Source organism: Stigmatopora argus, chromosome 11 (assembly GCF_051989625.1).
Source record: "Stigmatopora argus isolate UIUO_Sarg chromosome 11, RoL_Sarg_1.0, whole genome shotgun sequence".
In the NCBI taxonomy this organism is placed as follows: Eukaryota; Metazoa; Chordata; class Actinopteri; order Syngnathiformes; family Syngnathidae; genus Stigmatopora; species Stigmatopora argus.
Genome location: NC_135397.1, coordinates 10,191,402 through 10,216,047, shown reverse-complemented (window position 1 = coordinate 10,216,047; position 24,646 = coordinate 10,191,402). Strand labels below are relative to the sequence as shown.

Here is a 24,646-nt window from a genome sequence, read left to right as displayed (position 1 = left end):
TTTGGGCTGCTGAAACTAGCAAAAAGCAGGCGATAAATTGTGTTTTCTGGTGATAATGCAGATCCAGCATGGCCGCAGAAGCCTGCCACTCTAAATTATATGTATTTGTTCGGCCTGTGACAAGATTAATCAACAAAAAAAAATATTTTCCCAATGCGTTAAAGTGCTGAAGCCATGTATCATGTTTAGAAATGGAGAAAATGGCATTTTATTCCACTTCTATTGCAAACCGGGTTAACTCACAACAATGGTCTATTATTGATAAACAATTGAAACTTATTAAGACACACTACTCTCTTTGTAATGCAATTGATGTAATGCTTCATATCAAGATGCTTAAACAGTGTTAGTGTGAGTAGTTTTTCATTTAATTTAGATGGTATTTTTACCGTGTTAAAGTGAATTTTGCAACATTTGGGAATTTTAGAGAAAGCGTTTCATTTTACTTGTAGTTTGTGCTTAGATTTGCTTCAACCATTGAAATTACTCATTTAAAACAACTTGTTACAACGCTTTCAACCCTAAAATGTGTTGTGTCAATCATCTTGACAATTTTTTTTATGTCTGTGTCGAATAAACTCCTATTGCTCATCATGTAAAGTTGAATAAGATATGCATAAAAGCACTGTTTTGCATGCCAAGTAGACAAACAAGGTCAATAATGAATTTATTTATTAATTTTTCACAAATTTCCCGCAAATATTGCAGAACAAATCATTTATTTTGGCTGGTTGGACAGAATCAAAAGTGCGAAATAATAAATGGTGAAAATTGGAATGTATGGTCACCTCAAAACGTGATAAAATAGAAGAAAACTAGTATTATTTTTCAATTCAGGGCCTCCAACTTAGCCAAAATCACCAAGTTGCATAGCACTCTGGTTGGCATCCACTAATCTAATGAATAAATAAATAGTATATTTAATAAAAAGTTCATCGAGAATTCCAGAAACTAGTTCTTTATCCTTGAAGATACTACTGGTCCTTAATAGATTTGAACACAAGGATGACTGACAGCTGACTTAAAAGTTGAATTATTTTTGGGTTGTACCCGTACTGTCCTGTGTGGAGTCATATACTCGCAGCATACAGACCAATAACGTTAATTCAAAGTCCTCCCGCCACACAGGAAGTGGTCTAGTGTGACACTTAACGCTGTGCATGGTGTTGGAGGAGGAGAGCGAGGCGCCAAATGAAACACCGGGACTGTGGGAAATGACACTGGCTATTACACCTCTGACTTTTACATCTCACTTACCTAAGCTCCTGTATAGAAAGAGCGGGGGTGCTTTTTTTTTTCCAATCATGCAATATTCATGGAGTAGGAAATAATAAATAAATGTAAAATGCCACCCCTAGATGAAAGTGCCAACATTTGCAACATTACAGCCAAAGTTTATGAGTAAATTAGTTGGTCTTTTTGGTACTCCTTCAATGCATGAAAAAAAAGGATGTTCGTTTATTTTTTGGGCCTAAACCAAATGATCCCCTAGCAAAATTTAACCGAGAGTGTTCAAGTAAATGACACGTATTTATCTGAGTCTTTTCCCAATTGATGACCCAAGATTGGTGATTTGAACCATTTAGATAGAATCTTGTGTAATATTTAAAAGAACCAATGAGAGATTGAGGTAGTCTTTTTAACTGTTCCTTTAACTGACTTGGTTTGTTTTTCTCTGCTTGCTGTCAACTTGGGTCCAGACTTTTGGACATGGAGACAGACTCTCTCTGCTGACTGCAGTAGGAAAGAGGCGTCCAACATTTGGTTAGTAACACAAAGCAGCCACAACACACCGCCGCAGACTTACGGAAGTTTGCATGGAGTTGTTAGACACTATCGCTGTTTAATGTTTATTTTTGTTTTGTTGCGTATCTTTGGAAACAGGTAACTCATCTGCACTATTTAAATGGACTGTACTACTTCTATAATAAGACCTATAATAGTCTCTTATTTGGTATTCCGTCTCACAATTGTTGCCCTTCTCATGAGGGAAACACCACTGCAAAATACAAGCGCAATAAATTCATTATAATATTCCATTGCACCTAGAATGAAGTGTAGACATGATGTGTACTTGTGCTGTGTATATAACGTTGACAAATAATAACACCAAAATAATATTAAGAATAAAACCCAACTTTCCAGCAAATAGCATCATTTGGTGCAGTACTCTTAAACAGTTTTTTTAAAGTATTATTTAGGCTTCAGATAGAGGTGATTAAAGCTATGCATGTGAAAATTTTAGTTTGTATATTGGCAGCAAACAGATTGTAGTTTTATTTTTTTCTTCATAAAAGTCCAACATTTTAAAAGTTATTCCCACTGTCTTGTCTTTTATGATCGTTTTCTAAGAAACATATCCCTTTTTTTTCTTTTTAGTCAATATACTGTAATATATTTGTAGATTCTCCTCTAATTTTCTTTCTTTCTGATGATGGAAAGAAGTTTGCAAATGTTAAGTTAACCCTTTGTTGATTCATCTGGCCTGGGACAGATAGTGCTGTCAATGGCAATGAAATATGAATATGCACACGCAGTTTAAATGATTTCCATCACCATCAATGGCATGCAGTGAGTTAAATGCTACAAAAAAATAAAAAATAAAAATAAAATAAAAAACCTTTAGAATATTTACATTTTTTAAATGACCAAAAAACAGTCACTGAGTCACTGTCCCTGAAAGAGTTACTTGCCTTTTATTCTGCTCATTTGACCTGTTATATATTAGATTGGTTAAACGCAAAATCATTTAAATGACATGTATTAAAATGTTGCAGTGTATTTTGACAAGAAATAATTATTCCTTAAATATTTAGAGTGGAAACAAATAAAATCAAATGTAAATGTGTGTAAGCAACTGATCCTTTTATTTCTTCTACAGGTGAGCCTTTGATCTAAGTGTCAATATTTACTGGTTCTTGTAATCAAGTGGTCTTAGCTGCTTCATTGAAGGACCGTGGGTTCCTGTGGATTCAATGGGTTTCCCCCCCAGCCAATGGGAAACAAGTCGTCAAAGATCAAAGAAAAATCGAGCCAATCAGCTTTGTTCTAAGCGACCATCCTGACGTGGACCTTCTCCTCTCTCTCCATATATATTTGACTTTTTTAGCGCACAGAATGCCTAATTCATCCACGAGTGGCAATTTTTGACTTTTATTTTTAATTTTTGTTGTTGTTCACGAGTTTTGTCGAAGTCGTGCGCCTGATTGCACCTTGGTCGGAAAAAAGGATGTCTATAGCCGGGGTTGGAGAGTGTCCCGGGAAGGCCGCTCAGTACCGGGTGGATCATCTCCTCAACGCCGTGCAAAGTGAGCTGCAGGCCGGCAGCGAGAAGGGAGACCCCACGGAGAGGGAATTGAAACTTTCTTTGGATGACGGAGAACTTTGGGGCAAATTTAAGAACCTGACGAACGAGATGATCGTGACAAAAAACGGCAGGTGAGCCTGTTGCATTGCAATCCGACATTTAATCCTGAAATGCACGAATTGTTTTTTAATTTAAAAAATGATGATGATGATGATGATTATTATTATGATCATTAGTTGTTCTTGACGAGGCGAGAAAGTTCGTTCAATCGCCCCTCCCAGTCGAAAAGTTACGTATTGGACAGCAGACTTAGAGTATTCTCGGTTGAAATAAAGTAGAAGTAGTAGTCTATAGCCGTCAATTGCATGCAATGAGTTAAATACCCTGGGGGAGGGAGACAACTTTAACATGTTACTTGAAGTTATAAACTGTATGTATTTATATTTTTATTCATTTCTATCCCAATAATTTAATCTTTATAAAGATTGTATGAATGCATTTTTAATGGCATGCAATGAGTTAAATACCCTGGGGCAGGGAGACAATCGTAACATGTTACTTGAAGTTGTAAACTGTATATATCTCGGTTTTTATTCATTTCTATTTCAATATTTTAGTCTTTACAAACATTGTAAGAATGTATTTGAAAAAAATGGAATACAAACAGCTATACATTTACAATGTATAGAATAATCATTTTGGATATATACGTTTTGAGCCAAATATAATCACATGATTGCCCTAAAAAATAATTTTCAAATGACCAAAGCTAGTCAATTGCTCTATAACATGTGTCAAAGTGGTGGCCCGGGGGCCAAATCTGGCCCGCCGCATCATTTTGTGTGGCCCGGGAAAGTAAATCATGAGTGCCGACTTTCTGTTTTAGGACCAAATTAAAATGAAGAGTATAGATGTATATTAAATTTCCTGATTTTCCCCCTTTTAAATCAATAATTGTAATTTTTTTAATCATTTTTTTCTGTGTTTTTAGTTCAAAAATAATTTAATAAAATCTAAAAATATCTATAAAAAGCTAAAATAAACATTGTTTTAGATCTATAAAAAACGGAATATTCAGGGCTTTTAATCCAGTTCTTTTAATCCATTTATATTAAAAAGAAATCTAAATATTAGATCTAAAATGGTCCGGCCCACGTGAAATCAAGTTGACGTCAAAGCGGCCCGCGAACCAACCCGAGTCTGACACCCTTGCTCTATAAGGTAAAGGTCTTGGGTGTCAGTGAACTTTTGACCACTGTAGCCACCACTTTAATCCACTTTCCCCCTTTTTCCTTCCAGGCGTATGTTTCCTGTGATGAAAGTCAACGTGTCCGGATTGGACCCGAACGCCATGTATTCTTTCTTGCTCGACTTTGTATCTGCGGATAACCACAGGTGGAAGTACGTGAGTGGGGAGTGGGTTCCAGGGGGGAAGCCTGAACCACAAACCCCCAGCTGTGTCTACATTCACCCGGATTCACCAAATTTTGGCGCGCACTGGATGAAAGCCCCAGTGTCTTTTTGCAAAGTCAAACTCACCAATAAACTTAACGGGGGAGGTCAGGTAATACATTTCAGGCCTTCTCATTTTCTCCTTTCCATCGCTGGATGCAATTCAACAAGTTTACCTCGTTTCAATAGATCATGTTAAACTCCTTACACAAGTACGAGCCACGCATTCACATTGTGCGGGTTGGAGGCCCACGGAGGATGGTCACCAGCCATTCTTTCCCAGAAACACAATTCATTGCTGTGACAGCCTACCAAAATGAAGAGGTTGGCCCAAAAACATTATATGTTTATTAATAATACACAAATAACCACAAGTGTGCAGTTGTGTGGGGGTTGTGTGTATTTGTATTTATTTGTTTTATGCACGATACATGCTTCTTTTTTTAAAGTACAGTAAATGTTGTTTTCATTGTTATATTTTAGATAACCGCTTTGAAAATAAAGCACAACCCTTTTGCCAAGGCCTTCTTGGATGCAAAGGAGAGGTAATTTGGGGGCATGAACCTTTATAGGGGTAAATATTTTCAAAATTTTTAGCTTAGACGATTTTTTGGGGGGTATTTAGATTTAATTGAGTAACTTATGATTGTGAGTGCGAATGGTCGTGCCCTACGGTTGACTAGCGACCAGTCTACGGTGTAATCTGCCTTTCGCCCCAAGTCCGGCATCCCCCGCAACCCTTACGAGGGAGGATGCGTGGTACGGAAGAAGAATGAATGAAAAGCCAATTGAATTTAGTGAGATGTGTTTTCATAAATATGCTGTACATAATGTATTATTTGACTTTAAAATTATCATTAACAGTCTCTTAGTTTTTGTGTTAGATTTGTAAACTTCATTTTTGTTCTTGTACTTCTAAGTGAGATTTCTGACTGCTATTGACGCCGATAGACGTCCAATCTTTTTTTAGCTTGGAAGGCCTATCGTGATTTTTCACCGTGGCAAAATGAATAAACGTCTATTTCCGTCAATGACATCTCATGAGTTAAATTGAACTCGCTCTCCCTTATCCTGATCTAAAAGTGTTTTTATTTCCACAGATGTGATGACAAAGATATCAAAGATGAAACACCTGAGCACCAGCAATCTACCTATTCTCCATGTAAGTGTCTTTATTGTGGGGAAAAAGATGAACATCACTAAGGGATGCTTCACCCTTACAACCTTTGTGTGAAACAGTAGGCAGTTGGTTTCTTCCCGGGTCGGGCTCTCTCTGCCCCCCTGCAGCTGCAAGTTCACACAGCCAATTTGGGACCCCCATCTCCCTGTCGCCCTCCCAGGGCTGCGAGCGCTACTCCACATTAAGGACCCACCGCTCGGTACCCTACAGTGCATCTTCTTACAGTCATCGAACTAACTCGCCCAGTGAGTAACCTGGCCTTCATATCCAAAACACATCCTCTCCACGTCTTAACAATTACGACAAAACAAATGATACTCTTTGAGACATGGCCTGCATTCCGCTCGCTTTTGTCCGAGCAGTGCACCAAAGTTGTAAATTGCTCGGCCATCAGATGAGGAATGTTTACACCTTCATTTGAAGGGGTAAAGGTCATCGAGAAGAAGCCAATTAAAGCGACCGCCTGCTTGGTGGCAATAGTATCTGCATTTAAACCGGTGTAAAACTTGACTGCTTCTGTTTGTGTTGCAGCAAATTACACAGATAACTCCTCAGCGTGTCTGCCAATGCTGTCAAATCAAGACAACTGGTGCGGTCTACAGATGCCAACACATTCCGGCATGATGTCTATGACGCACAATTCAACCTCTGTTAGCAATTCCAGGTCAGTGTCATCCAACAAAGTACACTAATCAGGGGCACAAGGGTGATACGTTAAATTAATCTATTCAAAAATAAAAGTGCGCCTTTTTGATCACGTTTGCAGGATCTACACACTGAGGTATTTTTATTAATATTATGTTTCTGAAGTTATATAAAAGAAATGTGCGGAAAATGCAACAAAAAAATATTAACCAGAATGGAACTATAAACTGCATCTGATCAATTACGATGAAATATTTCAATCTTTTGACAGCAGCAATATATAAATTTCTTTAAATTACTGTAGCAAACTTTGAAGAACAAAGAGAAAATATACAGTCAAGAAAAGATAGCTCTTTATCAGACAGGATTAGGTTTTTTTTTAAAATAAATGCATTCACATAAAACAAAATGCGGAAATTATACAATTTCCTACATTGATTGGAAATAACGGAGAGCCACTGTTTAAATTTTAGTGTAAAGCAGAAAATTGCAATAGAGTGAAGGCTGTCTTTAGTGGGCCAAACTTAATGTTATTTTCCGAATTTGCTACGGGGCAAATAAAAACTGGGCAGCGGCCCTACTTTTGTTCATCTGAAATGCTACTCGGAGAAGAGTAAGCAACCGTGTGCGGTCGATTGGTCGCCGGTCTTTTGGTCGCCGTCTTTTGGTCGCCCAGACCGCGACAACGGGCGACCAAAAGACCGGCGACCAAAAGACCGGCGACCAAAAGACCGATGGTCATTTTAGCGTGTGCAGTCGATTGGTCGCCGGTCTTTTGGTCGCCAGTCTTTTGGTCGCTCAGTGTTTGGGTCCAGGCGACCAAAAGACCGACGACCAAAAGACCGGCGACAAAACAAGGTCAAACAACACGATCTACGCATCAATAAAAGCCAACAATGGCCCTGCGCAGTTTCACTGATCTGACGTGTGAGTGTATAAGAGTTTGTATCTACATGAGTTGTCCCCTTAGGAAGGTACGTCAGTCAGGGTCTTAACAAGTTCTCCAACAAAAAACAGTAAAAGTACGGGAAATTTGGAGCATTTCATTAGCCTAATAATTAATAGGGCATTAAGTATGACTAAATAGTCATTCGCTGTTTGTATTTAGGGAATTTGAGCAACGATTTAAATGGTAATTATCAATAACCTTCCGGGCGACCAAAAGACCGGCGACCAAAAGATCGGCGACCAATCGACTGTGTACAGTAAGCAACATATCTTCTTTCTCAAGTCAGTACACCAGCCTGTGGTCGATGAGCAATGCAGCGCTGACCCCAGTTAGCCCGGTCTCCCACCACTCCAGCGGGATGAGCAACAGCAACTTGAGCTCCCAGTTTCTACGAGGCTCCAGTAATCACTATCCCAACCTGGCTCACTCGGTGTCAGCGCTTTCCTCTGGGCCCCCCATGTACGACAGCAGCGGCGCGGAGGGGCACGACTCGGCTCAGTACGAAGCTGCTCTTCAACGACATTCTCCAGCTTGGACTCCTGTCACGCTTCCCTCTGTGTGATGGAATAAATAAGACTCTCATTCGATCATGTATTTGCTTTTCACGAGACTGTTTTTAAATTCCATTTCTCAAGGAGATCCTTTCGAGATCTTCAAATGTCTAACATTTTGTGTAACAGATTAGTTTTGTATCATTTTTACAATTTCTATATTTATGATCACTCAACATGACTGACTGTTTATTCTGCGTTGTTGGGAGGACAATTTCTGTTTTCAATGTGCTTATATTAAGTGCAAATTCATGATAAAGCCATGATTTTTACTGCGAGTGAAGTTCAATACAATGTCAAACTAGAACTATTTTGTAAACCTTATTTGCTTTATACATTTAGTGTACAGTAATGTTATTATAATGAGAGGTAGGGGTTATGCTAAGTCCACTTCTTTGAAAACCCCAAATCAAATTACTATTATAAATTAACAAATTAATCCAATTATCTATCAGATTTTTTGCCTTTAACTGACTTGAAGGAGATGATTCCAGGGCAGGTAGAACAAGCTAAATGACTGAAACGCATACAGTACTTTGATTTCAGCTCTAGGCCTATTTTGTATGTGTTTTTTATATTTCTCACAACAGTCCCGTGACTTGAAATGGGAATTTGTCTGGGAAATTGCGCCCTCTTGTGGAGAACTCTCGCTCTTCTCAACTGGTCTCAGCATCACTGAGTACCAGGTGCTGACCTAGTCACTTAACTTAATATAGTACATTTGTCCTTGAATCATACATTCCTTTTGGTTTATATTACCAAGTCAGCTATACTGTTTTTGTTTGTTTGTTGTTGCCAAAGAAAAATTCATTATTTAATAGGGCATATATTGGAAAACTCATGCAGCTATATTGACTCCATTGAGGTGAGAAATAGGAAAGCTATTGAGGTAAATCAAGGCTGACCAACAGGAAGTAGAGTTGCAAAAGGTCAGCATTTAAGGACATCATAACACTCTTCTTTATGAACATCATCTGATTTTTTTGTCTCTATAGCATGCATATCATCCAGCCAAAGTCCTTTATAAAAAAAACTTAATTTCTTTTGTCTTTCATCCCTAAAACCACTACATTTGAAAGAGATAACAAAGAGACCACGAGTATAATGTTTGACTGCAGAAAATACATTATTGTATTGCAAGAAAAAGCTGGGTGATCGATCATGTTTTGGAAAGAAAATGCATGTAAAAAAACATGAAGGCAGGGGTTTTTCTCTAAATCTAATAATCCCATTATGATCACAATGAAAAAAGCCTCTCTGCCAAAGTAGGCAGCATTGACGCAAGCATGTGTTGACGTCAGCAGCTGCAGTGGAAGGGGGAGGGGGGCATAGAGAAAGAGGTGTTTGCATTTAGAAAATACCACCAAACACCAGCGTCAGCGAATGCACCCCTTCACAATTAAAGACTATGTGCGAAGACGCTGGCTAAATTAATATTTTTTTTCAATGTAAATAACACAACAAAAGCTCCCCGACCCCCCCTCGAAATCAAATGCGCTGCTATGGGCGTTACATTGGAAATGTAAACCAGATGTGAGGAAAGGAATATGATCTAGTGACCCTCATGGTGTGTTCATGAATAAATCAGGATGTGGGAGAAATGAGAGAAGGAGGGAGAGCCAGAGAGGAAGCGTGTCTATGCGTGTGTGTGCTCAACTGGTGGCACCCATCTGTGACTTTTTGGAAAAGAAGAGACAATGTGTGATATTTGGTTATCACTGCCGGTGTTTGAACACAAAGCGAGCGAGTACTTTATTTAATTTTGAAGTCATTTAGATTTTTACGCAACATCACCATTGAATTGTTTGATTGTGACTGGTCAGCAAAGGCCACACACTTCCTAGATGCTCCTCAAAACACACCGCGTGTCAATCACCCTCACGTGTGGAATGGGGTGTTCTTCGACGTCCAGAAAGCTTAATGGAGCATTAAAAGAGACGGTAAAGTAGGCTTATCATCGCGCACCGATCGTTCATTTTTACGCACACGCGTCCACCGACGCACACGTGACTTGCAGATTTTTTTTGTCCCGAATGACGTGTTTCAAGTATATGTCAAGGTACGGTTGATTTCCAATGAGTGGTCGCCCCTTCATCGGGATATCCAAGAGTTCCCGCTGTGCGTCATCCTCTCGCCCGATTGGCCGTCTGACGTCGTCACGAGCCATCCGTCTAAAAAAAAAGTAAATAAAGCCACCTAAACGTTTTCATTGGAGAATCGCTAGTTTCCCCAAACTCGAACGCGATGCAGTGACAACATCCACTTTTCCACGGCACACGAGCTCGTGCGTAAATTCCCATTTCAAGTCCCGCACTGTAATCCGCCGCACACGTGAGTGTCAAATCGCTTGATGTTTTTTCTTCGGCTTTTCACCCCCTTTCTCTCTCTCTCTTTGTAGAGGCCACGCGATCGGGTGGCGACAAAGTGAGTAGACTGGATAGATTACGCACAAGCGACTCTTGGAAGAAGGATGCACGAACACACACGAGTCTGAATGAGCGCCCCTCGTCGTGGTCGTCACCCCACGCAGCACCGTACCGTTCCACGTGTGGTGTATCCTGCCGGTTGACGACGTCCGAGTTGGACGCTGTCACACCCGGCAAATGTCGAAAAAACGGAAAAGTCTTGACGATTTGGGTTTCGAGGAGTCTCCTCAGCAAGGATGCAGTGATCAAGGTAGGAAAGATCTTTTTTTTTTTTTACAACTGGCTTTGATCACTTCCATTAGAAGAATGTGTCTGTCGGTCGTCCCTAGCTATTTTTAATCTCAATCTTGTCTGGGGCTGTGGATTATTTGCTGTAATCTTTTATCTGTTAAGGCACATTTGTTGTGTCTTTATGTTAGGATTGGTGCAGACTTTAATATTGTGACTGCATGAGTATAAACTTCCATATTCAATACAGGACATACATACATATATACATATAACATGTATGTGTATATATGTGTATGTGTGTATATATGTATGTGTGTATATATGTATGTGTGTATATATATATATATATATATATATATATATATATATATATATATACACACATACATATATACACACATACATATATACACACACACATATATACACACATACACATATATACACACATACACATATATACACACATACACATATATACACACATACACATATATACACACATACACATATATACACACATACACATATATACACACATACACATATATACACACATACACATATATACACACATACACATATATACACACATACACATATATACACACACACACATATACATATATACACACACACCCATATATACACACATACACATACATACATATAGAAATTTCCGCATGTTTGTCTGCTTAAAGAAGTCAAATGATTTGGCATTGTTTTGAAATGTGAAAACTAATGTCTAATTTTTACTCCTTACATTGTTTCAAGTTTACTGTTAGAACATTTAAATTTGTAGAAAAATAATGCTGACGTATCAAATGAATCTGCATATAAAAACTGTTGTGTACTGTTGGTTAGAAACCGAAAATGGGTCACATATTCATAAGTGATTTGTCGTTGACAAGTTGTAAAATGAAATTAGTATTGGTGCTGACAGTAGGATTTATTGTTTTTCTTTTTTAATGAATTACATTGATAGATATTATTCAAACATTTTATGTACCTAGGGGAATATGTAGTCCGTTCCAAGTTGAATTTTCCTTTTATTTGGAAAAGTAGCATTATTTTATTAGACATGGTGCTGAATGGATGTCATGTACAGTATTCACACATGGATTGCATTCAGAGCTATTTGAAAATATAAGCGTTATGTTTACAGATTGGAGAAAATTCTTAAACAATAACTTCTCCTTGGCTCATTGTAACTCGTAGATTGACAACAGTTAAATCTCTGTTTCCATAAAAACATTCTTATTTTCCTTACAACACAAAGTCAACGTTACACTTTGAAGTTTACAGTGTAACACGCCCAATTGTGCTATAGCACATTACCGGCTGAAGGCTGTGAACCGAGCATGCCCACTACTTGCTAACTTGTAATCTAGAGTGAGTGAAATGATTTTGCAATTAATAAATCACCCCCATATAAGAAAGCCCTCAAATTTCAAGACAATCGGTTCACGAATGACGGAGAAGTAGAACTTCAAAGTTGGTGTCCATTGATGCTACTGCTTTTTTTTTTGGTAGTGATGTCTTGATCCGATACTCAGCCCGATACGGCAATTTTTGAAGAATCGGTCAAACATGTCCGCGGTGTGAGACTACTTCTCGTTAGAAAGTAATAAAAGTAAAAAAGTCTCTGTAAACAGACCATTTGTAAATGGTTGTTTATCTCATCTTGTCCCTGTGATTGTAAGGTGACCTGATTAATCCTTAAACTCATAAGTGAGTTGACATCAGTAGCGGATTTGATCATGTGATGAACAATATCACACATGAGTATTTGAACTTGTAGGTTTATTTGACTTTCGTATTATCCAGAAATATTTGGTTTTAGACTTTGCCACTTGCGTTGCACTGAAAAAAAAAACATCAGTGACAACGTGCATGTATTCAAAGAGCGATAGCCTTCCGGCAACAAGCTCATTGTTAAGTACAGGTGTTTTCAGAGACACAGTAAAACCTGTTTTGATCCTTCAAATCAGGGGTGCCCCTTACGTAGATCGCCAAGGAACTATTGGTAGATCGCCAAGGAGCTATTGGTAGATCGCCAAGGTACTATTAGTAGATCGCACCACAATAACATTTTGATCCCTCCCCTCTGTCGATTTCCTTAGTAAGGCTCTTATGAATTTGACGGTAAGCTTTAGCATGAATCGAGAGTGGATTTTCGCCCCCGTTCCCTGCCGCTCCCATCCATGTTGATAGTCTACTGCGAGATATATCATTACATAATTGCTGAGCTTTGTCAGTGGCCTGTAAAAAAAGATAGATCGCGGAAGGTAGATGTTGGAGCAAAAAAGTTTGAACATCCCTGTAGTGAGTCATGTGTGATACCTTTCCACAAATGTGGTATGTTCTAAATGCCATCGGTGGATTGCAGTCAGGTGCTTCTCGTTTCAGCACAACCCCCATTGGAACAAAAAGCTGCACCCCCATTGCGCCCCACGACTGCTTTGCCCACCCCTGAATTCTAACCCTAACACCAAAGTAGATCGTGGGAATTTGGCTCATTGTTAAGTAGATCTTGGAGCAAAAAAGTGTGAGTGCCCCTGCTTTAAATTTATTAAACATGCTTCCATATACAAGTTACCCTAATACTTTTTTTTAATTACAACTATCTCACCACCTGCAAATGACTGAACCCTGACAACATTTTTTTTTCATTCTTGAGTTTGACTGCTGGGTGCAAAAGGTTCACTGCTTGACAATAACATCCATTCTCTGTTTGTGCCTCGGAGGCATGTCATTTCCTCACAATACTAGTTCCCTATGCTGAATGGGGACAGGGGGCCCCACATTGGCTCCCAAACCATTTATGTCACAAGTCATGTCCGTACAGGCCAGACGGAACATTTTCATCATTGCGTGTGAAACTCGTCTAGTGGTGTCAAACTGCACAAAGCAAAATGTCTAACTGCTAGAAGTTGATGTAGAGCTATAATTGTTATTATTATTATTATTGTACACTGTGGAATTTCTGAATCCAATCATATTTAATCACAATAATAGTACCATAAGGCGGCCTGGTGGAGCGAGTGGTTAGCGCGTCAGCCTCGCAGCTCTGGGGTCCTGGGTTCAAATCCAGGTCATGTCCACCTGTGTGGAGTTTGCATGTTCTCCCCGGGCCTGCGAGGGTTTTCTACAGGTACTCTGGTTTCCCGTGTGCGTCGTTTGGTCGCCGGTCTTTTGGTCGCCGGTCTTTTGGTCGCCGGTCTTTTGGTCGCCCGTTGTTTGGGTTTGGGCGACCAAAAGACCGGCAACAAAATAAGGTAAACCAACACGGTCTGCGCATCAATAAAAACCAACAATGGCCCTGAGCAGTTTCACTGAGCCGGCGTGTGAGTGTATAAGAGTTTGTTATTTACATGAGTTGTCCCCTTAGGAAGGGACATCAGTCAGGGTCTTAACAAGTTCTCCAACAAAACACAATAAAAGTACGGGAAATTTTGAGCTTTTCTTTAGCCTAATAATTAATAGGGCATTAAGTATGACTCAATAATAATTCGCAGTTTGTATTTAGGGAATTTGAGCAACGATTTAAATGGTAATTATCAATAACCTTCCGGGCGACCAAAAGACCGGCGACCAATCGACCGAGTACCCTGGTTTCCTCCCACATTCCAAAGACATGCATTGTAGGCTGATTGGACACTCTAAATTGCCCCTAGGTATGAGTGTGAGCGTGAATGATCGTTTGTCTCCTTGTGCCCTCCGATCGGCTGGCCACCGATTCAGAGTGTCCCCCGCCTCTGGCCCGGAGTCAGCTGGGATAAGCTCCAGCACCCCCTGCGACCCTAATGAGGATGAAGTCGTTCAGAAAATGAGATGCGATGAGATAATAGTACCATGACAAAAATGTCACTCAGTTGAAAACAAATCTCGGTGTCATCTGTTGTGAGTTAGCACATTCATGGAGGAAGACTAATATATCATGACTATGTGGTGGGTGCCATTTTTTTTAAATCTAGAAACTCTGAATGATTCAATGATTACCCGGTGACTCAAACCACAAAACTAAAACTGCAGTTGAAGAAAATACAATGAACTGTTCCTTGGTCTACGTTCTTGATCCAGAAACATGAGCTTGTTTAAAGTTGTGTAAAGTGCTTCATCAAGTTTTCCGAAGATGCATTCATAGCGGAGGAACACATTGAGGATTCATTGTCTTCCTAATGATTTGGCCAGCAATTATACTCCCCAGTTCAGGATTCAACCTGTTCTGGGACAATGCGTCACAGGTTTTTAGTTCTTTCTGGACCCACGCCCAAGTGAGAGGTTCCTCTGGCTAACACAGAAGGAATACACGAGCACTTCCTCACCACGACTGTGCCTGACATCTGTGAACACTCAGGGGCGGACGCCCACTCAAGATGCTACTATTCTGCATTTGACGATGATGAAATAGAGACAGAAACACGGGGTTCCTGCATATTGGCTTTAACGACACTTTGTCGTCAGGTTGTTTCATCCTGCATTTTGCAGGTGCCCGTGAGGTTATTAAACACTGTCACCACGTTACATTGACCCCTCTGGTCCAAATGGCTGTTTATGGATGTAGCGCTATTAGTGAGGCAAGTAAAAGTTGCAAAAGAGGAACACGTGTACTTTTATGAACCAACTTTAGTATCTTCAGCATCTGGAATCGGATGTCAAGAGCCTATTATCCAAAACATGTTGAAACAAGAAGTTGTGTATCGCTGCATTGCATCTACTGAATATGGCGGCGAGTGTGTAGGGAAAGAGAAAAATGGAGTGCATGCTGTTGTACTTGCTTTTATACTTCATATTTGTAAAATGTAAATTCAGGCAACAACACAACTTTTGAACCCAGCAGTTTTCAAACAAAAGGGAAAAATTGTAAAATCTTTTTTTTTACCAGACTTGACTTTATTGATAAAATAATGGAGTTCTTAATTTTAATTTATTGTTGTGTAGACGATGACAATGATTATTATATTTTCCTCTCACACAACCATAAAAACGACTTTTGTATATATATATATATAGGCGGCCGATAGGTGAGTGATGGGGTCATGGGTTCGATCCCAGGTTGGTCCTCACTGTGTGGAGTTTGTATGTTCTCGCCAGGCTTGCGTGGGTTTTCTCCGGGTACTCCGGGTTCCTCCCACGTCCCAAAAACATGCAGGGTAGGCTGGTTGGAGACGCTAAATTGCCCCTAGGTTTGAGTGTGAGCATGATTTTTTTCCTTGTGCCCTGTGATTGGCTGGCCACTGATTCAGGGTGTCCAATGCCTGGTGCCTGTAGTTAGCTGGGATAGACTCCGGCACCCCCTGCGACCCTTGTGTGGAAAAGTGGTTCAGAGAATGAATGAATGAAGATGTATAAATATATATATTACGCTTATTACTGGTTGAGTCTGTGCGGGTATTTGCGTGTGATGCAACCATGTTAAGAATGTTTTGTCTTTTAAATGATTTATTATACGTAATGTGAAAAAAATCAGTAGTCCGCACATAGTGACACTCTACAGTCTACAACATACAATATGAAAGTGCATAAATTTGTGGACAGATCCAGTTTACTGTTGAGAAATTTAGAATGTCATCAGTGCAAGCCACCTGTTTCACAGAATAAAAGTCCTGACCTTTCATAACCTCTATTTTTATAAAATGCCTCCGTCATGATGCTTAAACTCAATGAAAAGTAGACACTAGGTGGGGCTACAATATAAAAAAAAGGAGGAACATAAGGGATCTCCACTTCGATGCATGCATTCAGTGAATGAATGAATGATTGTCAACCTACCTGCCCACTTGGGGTAGGAGTGTGTGAGGGGTCTTTTTGCGAGTGTGTCAGCTCGACTATATCCATGTGTTATCGGTAAACAAGCAGAGCTGACGTCTGGTCGCTCATCTTATTTGGCAGACATTCTGACAAGCCTGGACGTCAGCGCCCATATTTCTCACCTATGATTCATACTCACTTTATTTGGCTTGTGATGAGGATTGCTGCAGGCAGCCGGCTTGCACTAGTCTTCTCAGCCACACCCTCATTTGTGGCTATTTTGTCATCTTGAAGGTCTCCTTATCTTTTCTCTTTGAGGCATTGGATGAACTTTAGTCAAAATGGGATGATTATTATAAAAAAAAAAAATGCAGCCTTTCTGTCAATTTTTTTCTACTTTGCTATTTGCATTGTATATTTGTTGTTGTTGTAATACTTTGAATTCATTTTAGACAGGTTACCTTTGATTTTCATTTACAAGTGATGCTTTTGAATCTGACATTTGAAATCAAATTGTGCTTGCAATTTGTACTACTGTTATGTAATTGTATTTTGCACGCTACCATCATTCGATGCAGATACGGAATAACAACATGCACTATAACAACACAGTTTTTCGGGCAAATAATATTGATTATTTCTTCATAGTATTTCCTGGATCTGAAATTTTATTAAAAATATATTAAGTTCCTCGAGATTTTTTTTGCCTGAGCCGATACTAAAACACTTTAAAATTACATAACAGCTTTTAAAAATATAGTAAAACCTAAAAGCAAACTCTTGATATTGTTCCTAATGCCTTACAGATCTATTATAAGGTAATTTAATAGAAGGTAGTACATTTAAAAAAACATTTGGATGCTCATTCAATGACAAAAATAGATTGTGTCGGTGTATATTATTCTATATTCCTGTGGTATTGTACTTTAGATGCTTCTGCTAAATGCTTTCACAACAGGAACATTTTAACAGTATATAATTCAAGATAATTTGGGTTTTAGTGTGCCCAACAGTGACTTGACACAATCACTTGCCCTACAGTAAACACACGACCTTTTTGTGGTGCAAAACCCTCGACAGCACATCTCTATTGTGGCGACATTTCTCTCATTTTGTCTGGTTTGCAGAATAAAAATGATGGGACGAGCTCCTTTCAACCCCTTAAGATTGCATGTTAAAGGATGTGTGGTTAGTGGTTTGAGGGGGGCTGCCATGTGTCTCTCGTGTTTGCGTCATCATATAAAAAATCAAAAGGTATTTCAACCCACAAGCCACTTGATGTTATATTATGTTAGCAGCATAAATCTAAAGCTATGTAAATTAGCACTTGTAACCATTCGTGTGTGTTCTTGTAATGACACCCACAGACTCATGCGCATTTCATATTGCAATTTTACCGGATTGGACAGTGAAGCGTTTTCTATGGCTTAGTGACGTCAGCGAAGCAAATGAACGCTTGTGAACCACATGCTCGTCATCGCCATAGTCTTCCTCTCCAATTACACATGCAAAATCTAGGTCACAATTGAGGGCCAGTAGAAATAGGCGGGGTTTACATTAATGGCAGACGCATGACTTTGTGTGAAATTCATTTTGTGCTTTGATATATTACACTCGCCATTTGGGACGAACGCTCGGCTGAATTCCCGTGACGAGTCTGGCGATCGATTCATTGTCTTCAATATTTTATTTTGTTTTAAACAGAGACTCGGAATGTTCTGAACTCCATTTCCATCCAAGTCTTGTGTTGAGTGGATAGTGGGGTTGACTAGAAGTGTGGCTCTGGCTCAAGTTTCATAAGATCGTGCCATGTCGTTTGTCTTTTGAGCTGAGTGAATTATTACAAATGTATCAATTACATACCTGTCAACCTCTGCCGATAACTGCCCTTATAAATGATTATGATTCCCCTTACAAACCCCCAAAAAACTTTACAAACACCGTACGACTCGTACGGTGTTTGTAACGTTTTTTTGGGGTTTGTAAGGGGAATCATAATCATTTATAAGGGCAGTTATCGGCAGAGGTTGACAGGTATGCAATTATTTATAATTGTCTCATTTACTAAATTGAACTATAGTACAAATGAAATAGTTGCTGATGCAAGGTAGGATTTGTCTTTTTTTTATTGTTAGTTTACAGTAAGTCGGTGGATGTACGTAAGACATATGGATTGTATATAAAGTTTCCACGTTGAATTATTTTCCTTCTCGAGTCATATTATTAATAGATACTAATAGCGCATCATCATAATAGGTTTACGCTAATGGTAGCAGCTTGTTTTTTTTGTTTGTTTGTTTGTTTTTCCGATAAATTACATGAATGAAAAGTTATGTTTGCAAATAGACCAAACACCATAAATCCACTTGGATTCACCATTTGATGGCACCACCTTCTTTCACTGTTTAAAATATAAAATTGCACATTGCTAACCTCTGCCATATAGAAATTACATCCAATTAATTCTATAACCTTTTCATGACATACTCTTTTGTGGCCTAGTTTTTCATAATTTCTTGAACAAATTTGACAACTAGGAACAATGAAACTTGGACGTTATACTATATGTACTGTAACATAGGAATACCAAATTTTATCGACTAAACACCAACCAATATAGATATAAGTCGCATTTTCGGAAATGCAATTTTTCATCTGATCCGAAACCAAGAACAAACATACTTGAATGGAGCTTTGTACGTATGAATAACGTGCAGAAATTCCATTCAACATCATGAGCGACATAAGAAGAGGGGCTTAATTAGTGCCAGCTCTGTGACGTTGCTGACGTGATGCCCTAACGGCTGCTGTGAGTGGCGGTAACCCGCATGCCCCCGTCTCTGACTTCACTTCCTCTGGCTCTGACGCAGATACCCCCTCCGTCCTCCTTCCCAACACACACCTACACACACACACACACACACACACACCCACACACCACCTAGCCTAGCCCTAGCCTTCCCCCACTCTCAGCATCCATGCCCCCTCATGCATTTTCCTCACTCATTTAACCTCTTTTTTATTTAATTTAAATGCTTAGCCTTGCTGTGCCGTGCTCTACATACCTGTGTGATGTATTCTGCCTACTACAGCTTTGACTCATGCTTCCAAATTGTTAACACATTCTCCTTCATTTATAATTGCGTTAGTCCAGCATTGGACGGGTTTGGTACAAGCAAATAGGTGACCACGAAAAAAACCACCGCTGGCAAAAATATATTTTATTTGCATGTAGCATGCTTAAAAAATTACATTTAAAATGAGCATTGACATATATGGCAGGCAGAAACCTGAGGGGTCAATTCAGGATTACTGAAAATCAACACAGAACCATTTTTTTTCATCCTGGATGCCAAAATGCATCATGATGTAGGGATTTGTCCTTCACCCCGTACCAAACTTGTCACCGTTATTCTCGTCAGGTGGCCATAAAAGGCAAGCCTTCTCTTGATCAGCATGTTTCCCGTTGATAAGCCGCCACTGCCTGCAACTCTGCTGCAAGTTAGATGCAATATGCAATACGTAATGTTACCGTAATTGGTAAACGGGCCCGATCACATCATTTTCAGAGCATGAAAATAGTTTTTTTTTCCCTTTATATTTTTATCTTTAAATATGAGCTCATTTAGTGCCATTGACAGAATTCATTAATTAATTCATGCTCAAGTGATATTTTATTACAATTTTATTTCCTACTCCTGTAAGTATGGGTGGACAATATGCAAAGTTCTATTCAGAAAGGCTGCATATGATATTAAGGGTGCACGTTTATAGCCAAATCGAGATTACAGTAATCCCTCGAATATCGCGGTTAATGTAGACCAGACATGGCCGCAATAATCGAAAAATCGCAAAGTAGGATCACCCCTATTATAACTACCTTTTTTTTCTTCAGTCCTAGTGGCAAGAGTGGTTTCTGTTTACGAGTTTCAGCATGAATTTTCACATTTTTATGAACTTAAAAAAATAAAATAAAATAAAATTTCTTCAGTGCTGAGTCCTAGTAGCAAGCACAAGACAGGGGAGTGGCTGCCGCTTGCGAGTTTCAGCATGGATTTTCCTATTTTTATGAACTTATTTATTTATTTTAAATAATTAATAGCAGAAAAAAATCGCTAAGAAGTGAATTTGTGATAAGTGTCTGTATTCCTCACAATTATTCATAGGGACAAACATAATGAAAGTGGTTTTAAATACAAAATACAACTATTTTAGAGAATGATTAGGAAAAATTACCCAATAATTTCAATTTCAATAAATGTACAACATTTTTTTTATATTAAATTTTAAATTGAAATTCATTTTTAAATGTCATCACCCAAAAAATTAGGTTAATTCAATTGTGGTTGCCAAAGCTGTGATCAGAATTAAAATTGGATTATTTGTGCAGCCCTATGTCTTAGCCATTTTTGCTTTCTTATTTTAAAATGCATTTGTATGTATAATTAAGTGAAATGACTATTAAGGGGTTTTAGGGGCAAAGTATCGCTAGCTCTCACTGTTTTCTATATTTATTTGTCATTCCTGAAAAAGTTTTGAAACTATAGTTGTGCCATTACAGGGAAAATGTGGTACTGATGTGTGCGTGTGTCCTATTCTGGAAAAAATATCCCAAAGACCCTTGTAGTGCACCACAAAGAGTAGTGGAGCCGACGCAAACAATGACGGTTACATAATGTCAGATGTAGACGACAGGAGAGCGAAGTGTAAGATGAAAGACTCATGTCCTAATGGCGACTTTGCAGTAAAATCCAAACAAAGATTGAGTTATAAACAAAGAGCTCATCTTTTCTCCGAGGCCTGCGCCTCTTCTCTGGGTGTTGCATATACCGCAATCTGACAGCCACTCTTGCAAGGCAGCGACTTTAATGATGTGCTCTGATTTGTATTTCCATTAACCTAAATTATGTACTTATCTCACATTTGTCCTAATGGATCACAGTGCACGGTGACGTCCATTGACGTCACAGCAAGATGATCCGCAATGCAGTCGCATGCAAATTTTGTCCACGGCGGGCTTTGTGTAAATGTAGGGCTTCGTTTTCATCTGCTTCTTCTTTTTTTTTTTTTCTTTTCTTTCTTTCGATTGCATTTTCAGACAAATAAAGAGCCAAGCCTAACAGTGATCTGCCGCTTGGTTGTCGAGCTAGTTACGAGCCAAGCTGTGAAGATGTGCATAGCTCCCTCAGCCCCCCAGGGACCCTGTATTTTCATGGGCCTGCCTCTGACGTCAATGCGCCGGCTGTCCTGTGGATTGTCAGAACAGACTATTCAGTTGGGGAGGAGGGGACTGCAAGTCTCTGTGGTGTGTGCGAGCAAGCCGGTGTGTGTGTGTGTGTGTGTGTGTGTGTGTGTGTGTGTGTGTGTGGGTGTGTGTGTGTGTGTGTGTGTGTGTGTGTGTGTGTTCTGCATGTGATGTGTGAGAGCCTTTCTGTGTGCCTCAGTAATTGTGACCATGCACCTCTGTGCGTGTATGTTCCTGTTTCCGAGCTCGCATGTGATCTGTAAATGTTTCACTCACATCCCACTCGGCGTGTAAACGTACGTGTATGGGGTGTGCAAAAAAACTAAAAACTAAACTAAACAAAAAAAGCACCTACTGTAGATTTCCCCGAATTGGAAAATGTACTTAAGTGGATAAGGTTGGTAGAAAGCACCATAGAGAGAGAGCCGACGTTAGCGCGTGAACGGGAGACAGAGGTTGCAGTCATCATTGTTCAAAAAGAGCCGAGAGGCCGGAACGTTTCATCATGGCCGCCGACCACTTGGAGTCAGATGGTGATCCCGCTGTGGACACGAGTGTTGCTACAACCATAAAGCAACTCTATACATGTGACAGAAAGACAAATGCATGCACTGTAGAGCAGTGAATCTTAACGAGGGGGTCGTCAAATATTACATGTACAGTATATTCATATGCTGATAATAATAGAAAATCCAGATCCCACACTGAAAACAATTCAGAAATACTGCTATTAGATGGATACTGTGTATTGCTGGATGATGATTAAAAAAACTCCATTAGTAACTTGCTTTTTTAAGAACTGAGGGTGAGAACAGCTTCACTGGGTATCAAACGGGGAGTTGTGGCATCCCTTGTGATCTCTCACATTTCCCTTTAGGTTATTCGTCCAGAACCGTTTCACATAACCTAATAAGCGCCCAGTCACGAACTTTGGAGGGTACATTTTAAAGCATTTGTTTTCTAATTTGAGACAATGAATAAGCTTCTTGAAAGCCCTGAAAAAAATCTTCATCTACTTTTTGTTAATTGATATACTGTTTTGCGTTTATGTGGGTATTAGGGTTGACTCGTCTGATCTCTATGGATTTAAAGTGGGTGGAGCTGCAACTCAGTGACAGTCTTGCCGTTCCTGACGTGCAGCTGTGCGAGAGGAAAAGTCGAAAATAAAAATAAAATTTTGCATTAATTATTTTAACATCAGTCGAACTGAAAGCTGTTCGGGGTCTGCGGACATCAACTTCGATGACGTTAGGTCGGTGTGAAAAAAATAATTTGGGTGGGATTATTTCATTCCTGATAATAAAACTTTTAATAAGAATGACTTTATAATGTTAATATAGGTGACAGTTTTAAATTAATATAAATAATAAATATTAATAAAACCTAAAAATAAAAAAAATCATAAAAAATATAAATAATAAATAAAAATGAGAAATAAAAAAATAATACGAAATTAAAAAAATCATAAAAAATATAAATAATACATAAAAAAGAAAAAAAAATACAAAATTAAAAAATTATAAAAAAATATAGATAATACATTAAAAATAAATAAATAAAATCATAATATAAAGAAGATTTTCAGCTAGTGGTGTCCCTTGAGATTTTTTCAAAGTGTGCCGCAGCTCAAAAAAGGTTGGGAAACACTGATGTAAGAGAAGGGGAACTAGATATTGTTTGTTCGCGAGCTTGTCTGGTCATTTGCTACACTCGAGCACTGTTTCAATGGCATGCTTTTGAGGTTAAACACCTGCTCGAGGGAATTGATTTTTCTTTGGTGCACGGCAATTCAATTGATTGACTTAAATATATTACTTGTGTCACAAGTTTCAAGTCTCCATCACATCCATCATGACATCTCTTAAACATTAATTTCAATCACACAGAACGATGACTTGACCTTCAGATTTTAACTACTTGTAGTTCCTGTAGACACCCTTTGGAACATTTGATATTCTGATTCAGATTTCTGACTCTCCACATGCGAGGATCATTCAATAAGTAAGGTCAATTTTTCAGTATAAGGACTACTAATGATAATAATAACAACTAGTAATAAATAATAATAAAAAGCCTACTTTTCAACATAGTATCCCAGTACTGACACATCGTACTTTTCCCATCTGTGCACAAGCTTTGTGCCTCTCGTCAAGACTTTGAAGGGAGCGAACAAGCGAAAGTCTGAAGGTCTGTGCTGCAAGAGGGGTTGAGGGAGCAGTTCCCAGCGCAGCTCGGTGATGGCCTGCACCCGTTTGGGCTGCTGTGTGAGGCCTTGCGTTGTCATGATCAAGATTACTCCTTCTGACTGATGACTGATGATTGAAAACTGATGATTTTTCTTTGTTTTTCTTGACCTGCCTCAGCAGTTCACAGTAGTTGGCACTAAGTTTGAAAGTGACAAGAAGTCAAAAGTGTTGTGAGCGGCTGGCTGGCTGAAACATCAGTCCAAGGGAAGACGGAAGCTTGTGCATAGATGGTAAAAGCGTGTGCGGTCGATTGGTCGCCGGTCTTTTGGTCGCCGTGTTTTGGTCGCGGTCTTTTGGTCGCCGGTCTTTTGGTCGCCGGTCTTTTGGTCACCGGTCTTTTGGTCGCCCCGACCGCGACAACGGGCGACCAAAAGACCGGCGATCAAAAGACCGACGACCAAAAGACCGGTGACAAAACAAGGTAAAACAACACGGTTTACGCATCAATAAAAGCCAACAATGGCCATGAGCAGTTTCACTGAGCCGACGTGTGAGTGTATAAGAGTTTGTATGTACATGCGTTGTCCCTTTAAGAAGCTACGTCAGTCAGGGTCTTAACAAGTTCTCCAACAAAAAACAATAAAAGTCCGGGAAATTTGGAGCTTTTCTTTAGCCTAATAATTACTAGGGCATTAAGTATGACTAAATAGAAATTCACAG

General features: G+C 39.2%; 2 protein-coding genes across 10 annotated transcripts in view; both read left to right on the top strand.

Moving 5' to 3' along the window:
* The first annotated feature begins 3,052 nt into the window (after window positions 1-3,052).
* On the top strand, window positions 3,053-8,326 carry tbxtb (T-box transcription factor Tb). 2 transcript variants are annotated; one of them, XM_077613307.1, is made up of 8 exons: window positions 3,053-3,438; window positions 4,607-4,871; window positions 4,949-5,083; window positions 5,243-5,304; window positions 5,860-5,921; window positions 5,999-6,184; window positions 6,471-6,603; window positions 7,816-8,326. In XM_077613307.1, exons 1-8 carry the CDS (start codon window positions 3,230-3,232, stop codon window positions 8,093-8,095), a joined length of 1,332 nt encoding a protein of 443 aa, XP_077469433.1. In that variant the 5' UTR covers window positions 3,053-3,229; the 3' UTR covers window positions 8,096-8,326. The 2 variants fall into 2 exon arrangements, with proteins under 2 accessions (XP_077469433.1, XP_077469434.1); XM_077613308.1 differs by having other exon boundaries at window positions 7,820-7,985.
* A 1,355-nt stretch (window positions 8,327-9,681) lies between these two features.
* Window positions 9,682-24,646, top strand: part of pde10a (phosphodiesterase 10A) — a 55,083-nt gene continuing 40,118 nt past the window's right edge. The window contains exons 1-3 of one of the 8 annotated variants that reach the window (XM_077614233.1): window positions 9,682-10,024; window positions 10,102-10,415; window positions 10,483-10,760. In XM_077614233.1, the coding sequence (XP_077470359.1) occupies window positions 10,688-10,760 (73 nt within the window). In that variant the 5' untranslated portion in view covers window positions 9,682-10,024; window positions 10,102-10,415; window positions 10,483-10,687. The other 7 variants (XM_077614234.1, XM_077614235.1, XM_077614237.1 and 4 more) reach the window with 7 other exon arrangements.

Bases quoted from the DNA above. Each gene is read 5' to 3' on its own strand.
- tbxtb (XM_077613307.1), top strand. From the start codon at position 3,230: ATGTCTATAGCCGGGGTTGGAGAGTGTCCCGGGAAGGCCGCTCAGTAC. The intron at 4,872-4,948 runs GTAATACATTTC...TCGTTTCAATAG, and splicing joins AACTTAACGGGGGAGGTCAG to ATCATGTTAAACTCCTTACA. The intron at 5,922-5,998 runs GTAAGTGTCTTT...TGTGTGAAACAG, and splicing joins GCAATCTACCTATTCTCCAT to TAGGCAGTTGGTTTCTTCCC.